This window comes from Oncorhynchus masou, chromosome 22 (assembly GCF_036934945.1).
Source record: "Oncorhynchus masou masou isolate Uvic2021 chromosome 22, UVic_Omas_1.1, whole genome shotgun sequence".
Taxonomy (NCBI): domain Eukaryota; kingdom Metazoa; phylum Chordata; class Actinopteri; order Salmoniformes; family Salmonidae; genus Oncorhynchus; species Oncorhynchus masou.
The window spans coordinates 50,369,479-50,384,363 of record NC_088233.1 but is presented as its reverse complement, the minus strand read 5'-3'; the positions used below and the strand labels follow the sequence as shown (position 1 = coordinate 50,384,363).

The 14,885-nt window shown below is 43.1% G+C and overlaps 1 protein-coding gene across 1 annotated transcript; it reads left to right on the top strand.

Annotated features, from left to right (window-relative positions):
* The first annotated feature begins 482 nt into the window (after positions 1-482).
* Positions 483-14,213, top strand: cln6b (CLN6 transmembrane ER protein b). Its single transcript, XM_064929063.1, has 8 exons — positions 483-544; positions 7,390-7,504; positions 7,912-8,010; positions 10,284-10,472; positions 10,995-11,050; positions 12,638-12,760; positions 13,723-13,851; positions 14,063-14,213. Exons 1-8 carry the CDS (start codon positions 483-485, stop codon positions 14,211-14,213), a joined length of 924 nt encoding a protein of 307 aa, XP_064785135.1.
* Positions 14,214-14,885: the final 672 nt, after the last annotated feature.

The window sequence follows — 14,885 nt, the reverse complement described above, 5'->3', positions numbered from 1 at the left end:
GACTCACACAGACTCATAGAACTGAAACACGCAATTTCAAAATATATTCACTCAGCCGAACTGTGTGATAATTATTTCAGAACTCTCTTCAAGACACGGGTTAGACTTTGAGGGCAATAACAGCCTGTGTCAACTAATGCTGAGGAGAGGAATATCGTGTAAACTACTGGAGAGTGTGGGACTCCCATCGTGTCAAAGGCTATTATGTTACAGATTGTCACTGAGCCTGTCAATCTCTATTGTTGCGTTCACTTTGCAAGGAGAGCAGCGGTGAGCGAAAGAAGAGGTTTTGAGGTCGGCATTGTTATTCGGATTGTTGACTAGTCAATTAATCAACACAGATCTACAAATGGCTATTTCCTTTGTGAAATCTTATTTTAGCAACTAGTTCCTTGACCAAGTTTAAAGGGACCGGTGGCTGCCAAGTCGGGTCTGAAAGAAGTGATATCGAGGAGAATCTTCATGGTTCTGTTGGAAGGGGGATGCACGCGTCGATGCGGAAACGGCAGAGCTATGCTATGCAGTCGTCAACTTTTCTCTCTAGGTTTGAAAAACAACTTTTTAATATAGCATTCGAAAAACGTAATTGAAATAGCCATACCTAACCAACTCATATCCAATTGAATTGTCTGCCCTTTACTGGCCTTCCCTACCTTTCATATGCATGACCCCCTCACACCTTAAATGTTAATGTCAACATTACGATTATTAACAATTCCATAAGTAGACATATTAAAGCCTAAGCATCACCATGTATCTGTAAATAATGCCTTACAGTGCACTCTTAAAAAGTTAGAACCAAATAAGGTTCTTGAGAGCGATGCCATAATGGAACCATTTTACGGTCTCTGAAGAACCATACATGTGATGGTTCGTTAAAGAATCATACAAAAATCCCAAACCAGAAATGTTTTGGCCCTCCAGGACCAGATTTGAATAGCCCTGCTGTCGGGTTTTAAGCCTTATTTGCATATTTCCCAGGGTGCCTTTTGAATGAATGTTAGTTACCAGTACCACCCATGACTGTTTGCTAGTGACAGAGATATGGTTGTTGCATTCATTCATTTTCAGTCCTGTGGCCTTCACCAAGTGAGAGCCTAACTGAATATGTTGTTATTCATTTTATTCTTTTAAGGGTCTGATTCTGATCAGCAATAAGCACACGTAAATTAAAAACAATTCCCCTTTTATGCACTTTTCTCTATGGGTATTCTGACCTTGAACCTAAGCATGAGGATAGCATGCTATTCACCCGCTATTCGTTTGGGGTGGAAATCAAATAAATTAATGTCGGGTGGAGGTTTGTCTACAGATACACCATATTCTGACCTGGATTCACTAATAATTCCACCACCTTTAAGCGCAAGGAAACCATGAATAAGGTCTAGCGAATCTACCGGTTCCAAGTGGAAAAAGCATCTACTGTATTATTTACAATAGAAATAACACAATTCTCCATGCACTGGAATTTAGAACTTGACTGTCTTCATGTATTAATGATAGGCTACCCTGACATTCTCTGTTTCCTACTTATATCAAGTTAGATATTAGCCATTATCAGTATCAGCCATCAGTAGGCCTAATAACCACACATAAGAAGAGGGGCGGGACGTATGCCTCATGGCTAATGAGACGTGGTGTGATCACAAAAACATACAGGAACTCAAATCCTTCTGTTCACCTGATTTAGAATTCCTAACTATCAAATGTCGACCGCATTATCTACCAAGGGAATTCTCTTCGATTATAATCACAGCCGTATATATTCCCCCCCAAGCAGACACATCGATGGCTCTGAACAAACTTTATTTGACTCTTTGCAAACTGGAATCCATACATCCTGAGGCTGCATTCATTGTAGCTGGGGATTTTAACAAGGCTAATCTGAAAACAAGACTCCCTAAATTGTATCAGCATATCGATTGCGCAACCAGGGCTGGCAAAACCTTGGATCATTGCTATTCTAACTTCCCCGACGCATATAAGGCCCTGCCCAGACCTCCTTTCGGAAAAGCTGACCACGACTCCATTTTGTTGATCCCTGCCTACAGACAGAAACTAAAACAAGAAGCTCCCACGCTGAGGTCTGTCCAACGCTGGTCCGACCAATCTGATTCCACACTCCAAGACTGCTTCCATCACGTGGACTGGGATATGTTTCGTATTGCGTCAGACAACAACATTGACGAATACGCTGATTCTGTGTGCGAGTTCATTAGAACGTGCGTTGAAGATGTCGTTCCCATAGCAACGATTAAAACATTCCCAAACCAGAAACCGTGGACTGATGGCAGCATTCGCGTGAAACTGAAAGCGCGAACCACTGCTTTTAATCTGGGCAAGGTGACCGGAAACATGACCGAATACAAACAGTGTAGCTATTCCCTCCGCAAGGCAATCAAACAAGCTAAGCGTCAGTATAGAGACAACGTAGAATCTCTATTCAACGGCTCAGACACAAGAGGTATGTGGCAGGATCGACAGTCAATCACGTATTACAAAAAGAAAACCAGCCCCGTCACGGACCAGGATGTCTTGCTCCCAGGCAGACTAAATAACTTTTTTGCCTGCTTTGAGGACAATACAGTGCCACTGACACTGCCTGCAACGAAAACATGCGGACTCTCCTTCACTGCAGCCGAGGTGAGTAAAACATTTAAATGTGTTAACCCTCGCAAGGCTGCAGGCCCAGACGACATCCCCAGCCGTGCCCTCAGAGCATGCGCAGACCAGCTGGCTGGTGTGTTTACGGACATATTCAATCAATCCCTATCCCAGTCTGCTGTTTCCACATGCTTCAAGAGGGCCACCATTGTTCCTGTTCCAAAGAAAGCTAAGGTAACTGAGCTAAACGACTACCGCCCGTAGCACTCACTTCCGTCATCATGAAGTGCTTTGAGAGACTAGTCAAGGACCATATCACCTCCACCCTACCTGACACCCTAGACCCACTCCAATTTACTTACAGCCCAAATAGGTCCACAGACGATGCAATCTAAACCACACTGCACACTGCCCTAACCCATCTGGACAAGAGCAATACCTATGTGAGAATGCTGTTCATCGACTACAGCTCGGCATTTAACACCATAGTACCCTCCAAGCTCGTCATCAAGCTCGAGACCCTGGGTCTCGACCCCGCCCTGTGCAACTGGGTACTGGACTTCCTGACGGGCCGCCCCCAGGTGGTGAGGGTCGGCAACAACATCTCCACCCCGCTGATCCTCAACACTGGGGCCCCACAAGGGTGCGTTCTGAGCCCTCTCCTGTACTCCCTGTTCACCCACGACTGCGTGGCCACACACGCCTCCAACTCAATCATCAAGTTTGCAGACGACACAACAGTGGTAGGCTTGATTACCAACAACGACGAGACGGCCGACAGGGAGGAGGTGAGGGCCCTCGGAGTGTGGTGTCAGGAAAATAACCTCACACTCAACGTCAACAAAACTAAGGAGATGATTGTGGACTTCAGGAAACAGCAGAGGGAACACCCCCCTATCCACATCAATGGAACAGTAGTGGAGAGGGCAGTAAGTTTTAAGTTCCTCGGCATACACATCACAGACACATCACAGACAAACTGAATTGGTCCACCCACACAGACAGCCTCAGGAGGCTGAAGAAATTTGGCTTGTCACCAAAAGCACTCACAAACTTCTACAGATGCACAATTGAGAGCATCCTGGCGGGCTGTATCACCGCCTGGTACGACAACTGCTCCGCCCACAACCGTAAGGCTCTCCAGAGGGTAGTGAGGTCTGCACAACGCATCACCGGGGGCAAACTACCTGCCCTCCAGGACACCTACACCACCCGATGTTACAGGAAGGCCATAAAGATCATCAAGGACACCAACCACCCGAGCCACTGCCTGTTCACCCCGCTATCATCCAGAAGGCAAGGTCAGTACAGGTGCATCAAAGCTGGGACCGAGAGACTGAAAAACAGCTTCTATCTCAAGGCCATCAGACTGTTAAACAGCCACCACTAACATTGAGTGGCTGCTGCCAACACACTGACTCAACTCCAGCCACTTTAATAATGGGAATTGATGGGAAATGATGTAAAATATATCACTAGCCACTTTAAACAATGCTACCTAATATAATGTTTACATACCCTACATTATTCATCTCATATGTATACGTATATACTGTAATCTATATCATCTACTGCATCTTGATGTAATACATGTATCACTAGCCACTTTAACTATGCCACTTTGTTTATATACTCATCTCATATGTATATACTGTACTCGAGACCATCTACTGTATCTTGCCTATGCTGCTCTGTACCATCACTCATTCATATATCTTTATGTACATATTCTTTATCCCCTTACACTTGTGTGTATAAGACAGTAGTTTTGGAATTGTTAGTTAGATTACTTGTTGGTTATTACTGCATTGTCGGAACTAGAAGCACAAGCATTTCGCTACACTCGCATTAACATCTGCTAACCATGTGTATGTGACAAATAAAATTTGATTTGATTTATTCAACTGCCAATGTACTGTTTGTCTCCTTCATTTGGTATAGCCTACATTATCATTTCATTTAATTACATTTTTTAGTTTATTAGCTTCCTCTGTAAACGCTGTCACGGCCGCGTGGTTGTTGCTGAGGATCATTATGAACAGTTGATAATATTTAAAAAAGACAGGGATGCTAATTAAATCATTATGGAGCAGAGATTGAAGCCTTAAGCCTTAACAGTTTAACAGAACCCGACTCATGGTGCAATATTTGACCGTGTCGTCACGCAGTTCCATGGTTAGTGGAGGCAATAGATGAGGGTATAGCCTACTCTTGTAACCTATTCGCCCTACTATAATTCTATGAAAACTAATCTTCCAACATTACCATGGGTTGAAGAACTGAATGTGGCCAATGTATGAATGAATAAAACCACCCTTTCCATTCTTTCGTGCTTAAATGCTTCCCTAAACCTAAATAATCAGTGTTTTTTTGTTGTTGTTTTTTAAATCTACCAATTGGTGATGAAACAAATATGTATACTTGGCTTTCTTTCATTGATGCCTAATATTCTGAACCCGTTCTCTCGATATATTCAAGTCTGTCGATGAAATTCAAACTTGAAGGTACACCGTACCCGCGCCTTCAGAGGGCATTACACGACTGAATAAGGTAAGGTTGAATACCAAATACTGTGACGTGCAAAAGAAAGGTATGTGTAAGAAAGCTGGAATCGGGTCCTAAGACAATAAAATGTATATTTCATATTTATTTTGAGGACATAGTTTTAACCTAATACAATGGCCTAAAACTCATAGTTTACAGGCCACATCGGGCCTGCAAGTTACGTTATGCTGGCTTGCAAAGTGATTGTAATTGTAATTCGTATTGGCATCCAGCCAGAGTGGGGATATCCAACATTTTTGAATTTTTATTCACCCACAACCTGCATCCAGAATGTTTGCCAGGTTGGAAAAGTTAGATATGAGACTAACTTAAACATCTAACTGGAACAACCATTTCAGTAACGGGTGCAATAAGACCAAGTAGGAGATTGGAATAGTTTAGAAAAATGTATGAAACAAGATATTGAAACAAACAATTCTTAGAATCAACTTGCAATAGAGCATGCTGGGAAATATAGTTAATGATGGGTCTGGTTTTGGTTAAACTCTGGTGTCAATAACCAGAGTTTAACCAAAACCACACCCATCATTATCATATTTCCCTGGGGTTATTTAACACTGAGTGTTAATTTAACTCCTGAATCAACACTAGAAATGTTACACTGAAAAATCAACACAAGTTGACACTGGCCAAATTTCTGGATGATATGAAAGGGACACATCTGCAGGCTTCCATACATTTCAAGAACATTTTAGAATTATGAAGAATCGTAGATGCCATGTCAAGAACCCCACACTTCACAAATGTAGTTTTTTGGGGAAAGAGTTCTCCAAGGAACCTTAAGAGCTGAGGAATAACCATTTAAGAACCTTTCTTTTTGTATGTGTATTATCATACATTATCTAACCAAGGTATAGTTCCCCTATTGTGCATGCTGCAAGTAAGTGCTCAAATGCCCATTTACCAGGCATTTTCCTTTCCTTCTGTGGGATTAACAGGGTCAGTCCCCATGAGTGAATGTGTCACATCAGTCTGAAATATAGCCCACAGAAAGGTGATACTATGGCCTGCCAAGTGCAGCTGCTGCCTCTCCTCTCTTAGCTCCACTCAGGAGTACTGACCTTATGAAACCAGCGTGCAGGAGGAGCTTGTTCTGTCGGGATTTGAAAGAGACAAATCGGATGAGATTAGAGTTGATTCTCCAGGCCGTGCCAGGATTGGGAAAGGGAAGAGGTCCTCTCTGCCACAGGATCAGGACAGGCACTCATTTGTCACCCCAACCACTGCTGATGCTCCACATAGTGTGCACAGAGGCTCCCATAATCCGACTTCCAACACAGGCAGCTGAATGGAAGCTAAGGCCAAATGGGTTCTGCTAGGGAATGTGTGGAGCCAGCAGTGGATCTCTCTCTCAACTGCATGTGTCTTGTTTAATGACCAAATAAAGACAAACTTGAGAGAGAGATGACAGCAGCGTTGTTGTTTTGTTCTTTTGTTGGCCTTGTTAATGTTGGGGCCAGGAGGAACAGCTGGGATTCAAAAATACCAGAAGATGGTCTGATGTGTAAAGCCTAATATCTTACAGCAGAGAAAGCCTGTGCAGACCTACTGCTTAAGACTGTAGAGGAGGCATGCCACCCAACCCTGTGTATATTCTCTGTCTTTGAACACACTCCTTTCCAACAACCTGACTCTGCCTGTTGAGGTTCCTACTCTTTCAACGCTGTCTCTGAACTATACATACTTTGTTTAACCAACAAAAACATATTAGGGACCTAATGAAACCCTGCAGAGAGTAAAGCTGTGCACCTAGCTTCAGGGTTATTATTGATGTCAATGCAAGAGTTCAAATTTAAAGTTGGAGCACATAATCCTTTTAACTTTAATAATGCGCTTACTTGTCCTCCTAACACACAACAGGCATGGGTCCATATTGATCTTATTTTGTCCTCCTAACACACAACAGGCATGGGTCCATATTGATCTTATTTTGTCCTCCTAACACACAACAGGCATGGGTCCATATTGATCTTATTTTGTCCTCCTAACACACAACAGGCATATTGATCTTATTTTGTCCTCCTAACACACAACAGGCATGGGTCCATATTGATCTTATTTTGTCCTCCTAACACACAACAGGCATGGGTCCATATTGATCTTATTTTGTCCTCCTAACACACAACAGGCATGGGTCCATATTGATCTTATTTTGTCCTCCTAACACACAACAGGCATGGGTCCATATTGATCTTATTTTGTTCTCCTTATACACAATAGGCATGGGTCCAGAGACATGGACTCATCTCTGCTGAAGCCCAAGTTCCACCTGGACCTGTGGGTCAGTTTCACCATCCAGAACTGGCTGCTGGACTTCGGGAGGCCCATTGTCATGGTGAGTGAAATAAAAATAGAAAGTGTTATTGACTTGAATGGCAATGTCCGGTCTAGTAATTATATTTATATGACTACAACTCAATTGGTTGTCGGAGGTTGTGCAGTAGCACTTTCATAACATGGCCTATTCCATCTTAAATGTCCAGACTGGTTCTAAAACAGTATCTGGTCACAATGAGTGGTTTATGGCAACTTTGACACACAAAAAAACAACTACAGGTACCTAGTATCCAACGTCAAGTAGTGGTGCTTTTTTCAACAACACCCCAGAAACCCCAGTAATTATTAGGTCATTGTAACAATTACCATACTACCATGTCATTTCTGAGTGTATTCAATGCTCATTACATGTCCCTGTGGTGTATTGTTTTGCCCTCCTCTAACTGATAAACTGTATCTCTTCAGATCATCCTCCCTCTAGAGTGGTTCCCCCTGAACAGACCCAGTGCTGGGGACTACTTCCACATGGCTTACAACATCATCACACCCTTCCTGCTTCTCAAGGTAACCAATCATGGCACACAGAGACAGGGTGGTGTTCATTAGACACACCATAGCGATACGTTTCAAAACTGATACAAAAACAAGTGTTTCTTGTTGGACAAGTCAGGGTAGTACATTCCTGTTCTAGTTAGTTTTCTTCCTCTTGGTGCCTAATTAACACAAGGCACGACAACCCAGTTGAATGCTACATGATGAGGGCACGCTGCTGTCCCTCCAACATTGGTTTCTCTGCAGGCACTCTGGCAGTTTATACGGGACACTTTGAAGGCATTGACATTAACTTGCTAAAGCAGATGCCAGCTCCACTCAGTCAGGCCAGTAACGGGAAGGTCAGACGGTCATTTACTCGTTTAATGGAACATCACGCTCTCTGTAGCCAATGTGAGTAAGACCTTTAAACAGGTCAACATTCACAAGGCCGCAGGGCCAGACGGATTACCAGGATGTGCACTCAGAGCATGCGCTGACCAACTGGTAAGGTAAGTGTCTTCACTGACATTTTCAAACTCTCCCTGACTGAGTCTGTAATAGCTACATGTTTCAAGCACCATATTCCCTGTACCCAAGAACGCCAAGGTAATTTGCCTAAATGACTACCGACCCGTAGCACTCATGTCTGAGACATGAAGTGCTTTGAAAGCCTGGTCATGGCTCACATCAACACCCTCATCTGAGAAACCCTAGACCCACCCAAAGTTGCATACCGCCCCAACAGATCCACACATGACACAATCTCTATTGCACTCCACATGGCCCTTTCCCACCTAAACAAAAGGAACACCTATGTGAGAATGCTGTTCATTGACTACAGTTCAGCATTCAACACCATAGTGCCCTCAAAGCTCATCACTATGCTAAGGACTCTGGGACTAAACACCTCCCTCTACAACTGGATCCTGGACATCCTGACGGGCCACCCCCAGGTGGTAAGGGTAGGCAACAACACATCTGCCAAGCTGATCCTCAACAAGGGGGCACCTCAGAGGGATGCATGCACAGTCCTGCACTCCCTGTTTACCCGTGACTGTGTGGCCAAGAACGACTCCAACACCATCATTAAGTTAGCCGACGACACAACAGTGGTAGGCCTGATCGCAGACAACGATGAGACGGCCTATAGGGAGGAGGTCAGAAACCTGGCAGTGTAGTGCCAGATCAACAACCTCTCCCTCAACGTGATCAAGACAAAGGAGCTGATTCGTGGATTACAGGAAAAGAAGGGTCGAGCAGATCCCCATTCACATCAACGGGGCTGTAGTGGACCGGGTCAAGAGCTGGTGTTCACATTACCAACAAACTATTATGGTCCAAACACACCAAGACAGTCATGAAGAGGGCAAGACAATGCCTATTCCCCCTCAGGAAGGCAAGACAACTATTCCCCTTCAGAAGATTTGGCATGGGTCCTCAGATCCTCAAAATGTTCTTCAGCTGCACAATCGATAGCATCCTGACTGGTTGCATCAACACCTGGTATGGTAACCGCTCGGCATCCGACCGCAAGGCACTACAAAGGGTAGTGCGTAAGGGCCAAGCTTCCTGCCATCCAGGACCTATACCTGGCAGTGTCAGAGGAAGGCCCTAAAAATTGTCAGACTCCAGCCACCCCAGTCAGACTGTTCTCTCTACTACCACACGGCAAGCTGTACTGGAGTGCCAAGTCTGGGACCAAAAAGCACCTGAATAGCTTCAAGCCTCAAGCCATAAGACTGCTGAACACTTAATCAAATGGCTACTCTGACTATTTTTATTGACCCCCTTTTTTGTAACTCTGCTGCTGCTCGCTGTTTATTATCTATGCATAGTCACTTTACCCCATACCTACATTACATGTGTATATATGACCTCAGTGACCTCGACTAACCCGTACTCCCGCACATTGACTTGGTACCGGTACCCCGTATATAGCCTCGTTATTGTTATTTTACTGTGTTACTTTTTTTTTGTAGTTTTAGATAATTTAGCAAATATTTTCTTACTCTGTATTGATGGTTAAGGGCTTGTAAGTAAGGATTTCACTGTAAGGCCTAGCTAGACCTGTTGTATTCAGCGCATGAGACAAATACAATTTGATTTGTCCTGTCTCAGATAAAACCCATTCACACGTTGGACTGAAGAAGCTGAAAGATCATAGCTGTCAAGTTGAACAGAGAACATAACCTTTATAACATAACCTTTATGTCCCTGCTGGCCTGCCATCTCCAACTAACCCCCTTGTTGAAATTGTCCCCAGATGGAATTTCACTGCCCAATTCTCTCCCATCCCTCTCTAGCTGATCGAGCGTAGCCCCAAGACCCTGCCCCACGCCGCCGTGTACCTGTGCATCATCACCTTTGTGATGGGCGCCAGCATTCACCTGGTGGGTGACTCCATTAACCATCGCCTCCTGTTGAGTGGTTACCAGCTCCACTTGTCTGTCAGAGAGAACCCCATCATCAAGAACCTCCAGCCTGCCTCTCTGGTACTCCACCATGACACCCTCTATACCTCTCTAATATTCAGGAGCACTTGTCTTGACCAGCGCCAAGCTGGTTTTAATTACACCTTTACAACCAGTTTAAGGCTTATGTGGAATTTTGTCATTTCAATCAGTTTTTCCAGGATTTTATTACAAGGTTGTAACAAAGTCATTTCATCCAGTTTTGCCGTAAACCGCTGGGTGGAGAAAATGAGTGTCCTCCCCACCCTTACCCCACACAATAACAAACCAGTATCTGCCTACTACATTGTGCATAGTCAATAACACTGTGAAAGCTGAATGTAAAAGCTGTGAAAGTCAAGGACTGCCATACTCTGCTGAAAACTGTGTGTAACTGCTATACTTATACTGTGTAACTTTTTACATTGTTTTTGCTTATTGGATAGGCTTCTTTTTGTATAAAGACCAAACATGAAATTGTAGTACTCATTAGCATGATTTGATTGGATTCTATTTTGGTAATAGCAGACATGCTATACCTTTACTGTCCTCTTCTTCCCACAGATAGATTCCTTTGAGCTACTTTACTATTATGATGAAAAGCTTGGCCATTCTATGTGGTAAGGAGCATGTTTGCTCAAAACTACACTACCGTTCAAAAGTTTGGGGTCACTTAGATATGTCCTTGTTTTTGAAAGAAGAGCACATTCATTGTCCATTAAAATAACATAAACTTGATCAGAAATACAGTGTAGACATTGTTAATGTTGTTAATAACTATTGTAGCTTGAAACGGCAGATTTTTTATGGAATATCTTAATAGGCGTACAGAGGCCCATTATCAGCAACCATCATTCCGGTGTTCCAATGGCATGTTGTGTTAGCTCATCCAAGTTTATAATTTTAGAAGGCTAATTGAGCATTAGAAAACCCTTTTGTAATTATGTTAGCACAGCTGAACACTGTTGTCCTACTTAAAGAAGCAATAAAACTGGCCTTCTTTAGACTAGTTGAGTATCTGGAACATCAGTTTTGTGGGTTCGATTACAGGCTCAAAATGGCCAGGAACAAAACTTTCTTCTGAAACTCATCAGTCTATTCTTGTTCTATTCCATGTGAGAAATTGCCAAGAAATGGAAGATCTTGTACAACACTGTGTACTACTCCCTTTACAGAACAGCGCAAACTGGCCCTAACCAGAATAGAAAAAGGAGTGAGAGGCCCCGGTGCACAACTGAGCAAGAGGACAAGAACATTAGAGTGTCGAGTTTAAGAAACAGACACCTCACAAGTCCTCAACTGGCAGCTTGTAACGACGTTCTTCTGTTGAAGGAGGAGCGGACCAAAATGCAGCGTGGTGGTTACTCATGTTTATTGATGAAAAATGACTAGACATGAAATAACTGAAATGTACAAAAAAACAACAGACGGAAACGTGAAAAAACTATACAGCCTATCTGGTGAAATAAACACAGAGACAGGAACAATCACCCACAAAACACTCAAAGAATATGGCTGCCTAAATATGGTTCCCAATCAGAGACAACAATAATCACCTGACTCTGATTGAGAACCGCCTTAGGCAGCCATAGACTACGCTAGACATCCCACACAACCCCAAGACGAAACACACCACAATAAACCCATGTCACACCCTGGCCTGACCCAATAAATGAAGATAAACATAATATATTTTGACCAGGGCATGACACAGCTTCATTAATAGTACCCGCAAAACACCAGTCTCAACGTCAACAGTGAAGAGGTGACTCTGGGATGCTGGCCTTATTCCTTAAGAAATCAGCCGTTTCCAGCTACAATAGTCATTTACAACCTTAACAATGTCTACACTGTATTTCTGATCCATTTGATGTTATTTTAATGGACAAAAAATTTGATTTTCTTTTAAAAACAAGGACACTTCTAAGTGACCCCAAACTTTTGAACAGTAGTGTATCTTTACTTTACTGTACTGTACTGACTGACTGAATCAGATGAAAAAGGTAATTGCACCTTGCCCATAGCTATACATGCATTTACACCATTCAAGAGATTACATCGACGTGAAGACTGTCAAAGATACATTGACATGATGTGCAGTGTTTGCAGCTTACCAGCATTTTAATCACTTTCAATTATTTATTCTTCCCTGGGAAAAACACAATTGAACATGATTGAAAATGTGCCGTTTTTCTTCTCTTCCACAGGTATGTTCCCTTCTTCCTCATCCACTTCCTCTACTTCACTGGTTGCTTCACACACATCAAGGAGGAGAAGAGGATGCCGCTCGCTGCTTGGTTTCTTCTCGCTCCCAGCGCCGTCTACTATTGGTCAGCCTCTTTAGTGACACATCATACTATCACAGCCTGTAATGCTAGAATGTTTGTTTTGTTTCTTTCCGAATCCACTGTGATTGAACGCAATGACTTAGCCCTGGGCAAAGGGTAGGACACGTCAGTGTATCGTGTGTGTTTGTGAGGGTGGGAGGGAGGGAGTGAGTGATGGAACGAAGGATGCACCGTACGTTCTGATTCCAATGGGCTCTTGTCCATTATTCAGTGCAGAGTTACAGTATTTCCCTTCAGAGGTCTCCTTAATGCTACTAAAATGTAACATGATGGAAGGGTTATCAGGTCAAATAAAAGGTACTGAATGTTTTTAGGCAACATTTTGAATGGCTTTTTATCCTTTATGTCAACTGTATGGGATGGTTCCGCAGTCACAGATTACGCCTAGTCCTCGACTAAAAAGCAGGCTTGGTGGAGAATCTCTATTGAAAGTACTTTTTAGTGCTAGGCTTAATATGTGTTGAGGAAACCTCCCCTATGTGCAAATATGAAATGTAGGAGTTGACAGGAAAGGATTTAATCCATTGTTTCCGAAGTAGTTTGATACTTTGGGTCCATTTCAATGAACGAGGCAAAGAGAGAGTATGGCCCAATTCCAAATCGACCTGTAGACTTGTGGAGATCTGAGAGGATTTGACCGGTGTAAGCAGTATAAAAATAGATCCACCTTGCACTCTGATAGGATAGGTGGAAATGTCCCCATGCTTATATCAATTAAACATTCTCAGATCTCTACAAGTGCATTGATCTTAGGGTATCGGTGTCAATTGAGACAGATACCAAAAAGGCAGCAGCATAAGACCTCCACCTCCATCCAGGTACCTTGACTGCGTCATGTTCAAGGTGCCAAGTGGAAGAAAACTGTAGCAGGGAGGGGACTTAAGTAACCCAATTTCTGTCGTCCATCACATGCGCTAAATTGAACACAGCTCTACTCTGTACAGGTACCTGATCACAGAGGGCCAGATCTTCATCCTCTTCATCTTCACCTTCTTTGCCATGACGGCCACAGTGATGCACCAGAAACGTAAAGGCTTTGTCCCTGATAGCAATGGGCTCTTCCTGCTCTACAGGTATAATAATGATACTGTTTCCTATATTGTTTGTTCCTTGTTTTTCTTGAAGAATATCTGGGGCGATTTCCCGGACACAGACGAAGCCGAGTCCTAGGCTAAAAACCATGGACTTGGACTAGGATTAATCCGTGTCTGAGAAACCACCCCTTTATTTAAAGTGAATTGAGACCTGAGCAAAATGCATTTTAAAATAAACTTGACTTGACAGTTTCTCCATCGCCCTGGGTCTGGTCAGCATCTGGGTGGCTTGTCTCTGGAGCGACCAGGTCCTCCGCAAGAAATACCGCGGGGTCATCTACATACCGGAGCCTTGGGCCTTCTACACTCTGCACATCAGAGACAAGGGGGCATCAGCTTGAGCAAGGCGAATTGCAGAATCTGTAATCTTGATATAATGATATAATGATATAATAATATATAATATATAATATATAATATATAATGATATAATGATATAATATAATGATATACTCACATAATGAGTAGCTACTTTGGATGCAGGTGCACAGCAGAGACAATCAGCGTGTTGGATGGAATCAGTTTGAGCAAGCGAGGCACATAATCACTTATCTTGATCACCCATAATATAATGAGTAGCTATCTGGGATGCGAGGTGATTTGCAGATTTTTCCCATTCCGACTGCAATGCAGTCGATCTCCAACACGCACAATCACTAGCTGCTCAAATTACTCACTCTAGTCATGTGTGCTGGGAGGAAAAGAAAGAGGGTTAGAGCACGAGTTTGCCTACTTTGCAACAAAAATACAAAAGTAAGAGATGTTGAGGGGTACTGTACTCTTGGGACTGTGTCAAGAACTTGAATTATCTCCGAAGTGAAGTAACTTTTTTTTACTAAGGTTTAAGTTACCTAAGATAAATTAACTTGATTGCGTATGCAGATACAGATATGAAATTCCTCCATTGCTTATTTTTACAGAGAAGTGATGTGGTGTAATCAAGCCCTGTTGATTGTGTCATATGTCTCAGAACAGTGGAGCTGAGCCAGCACCATCTGGCAACACTGAATGGA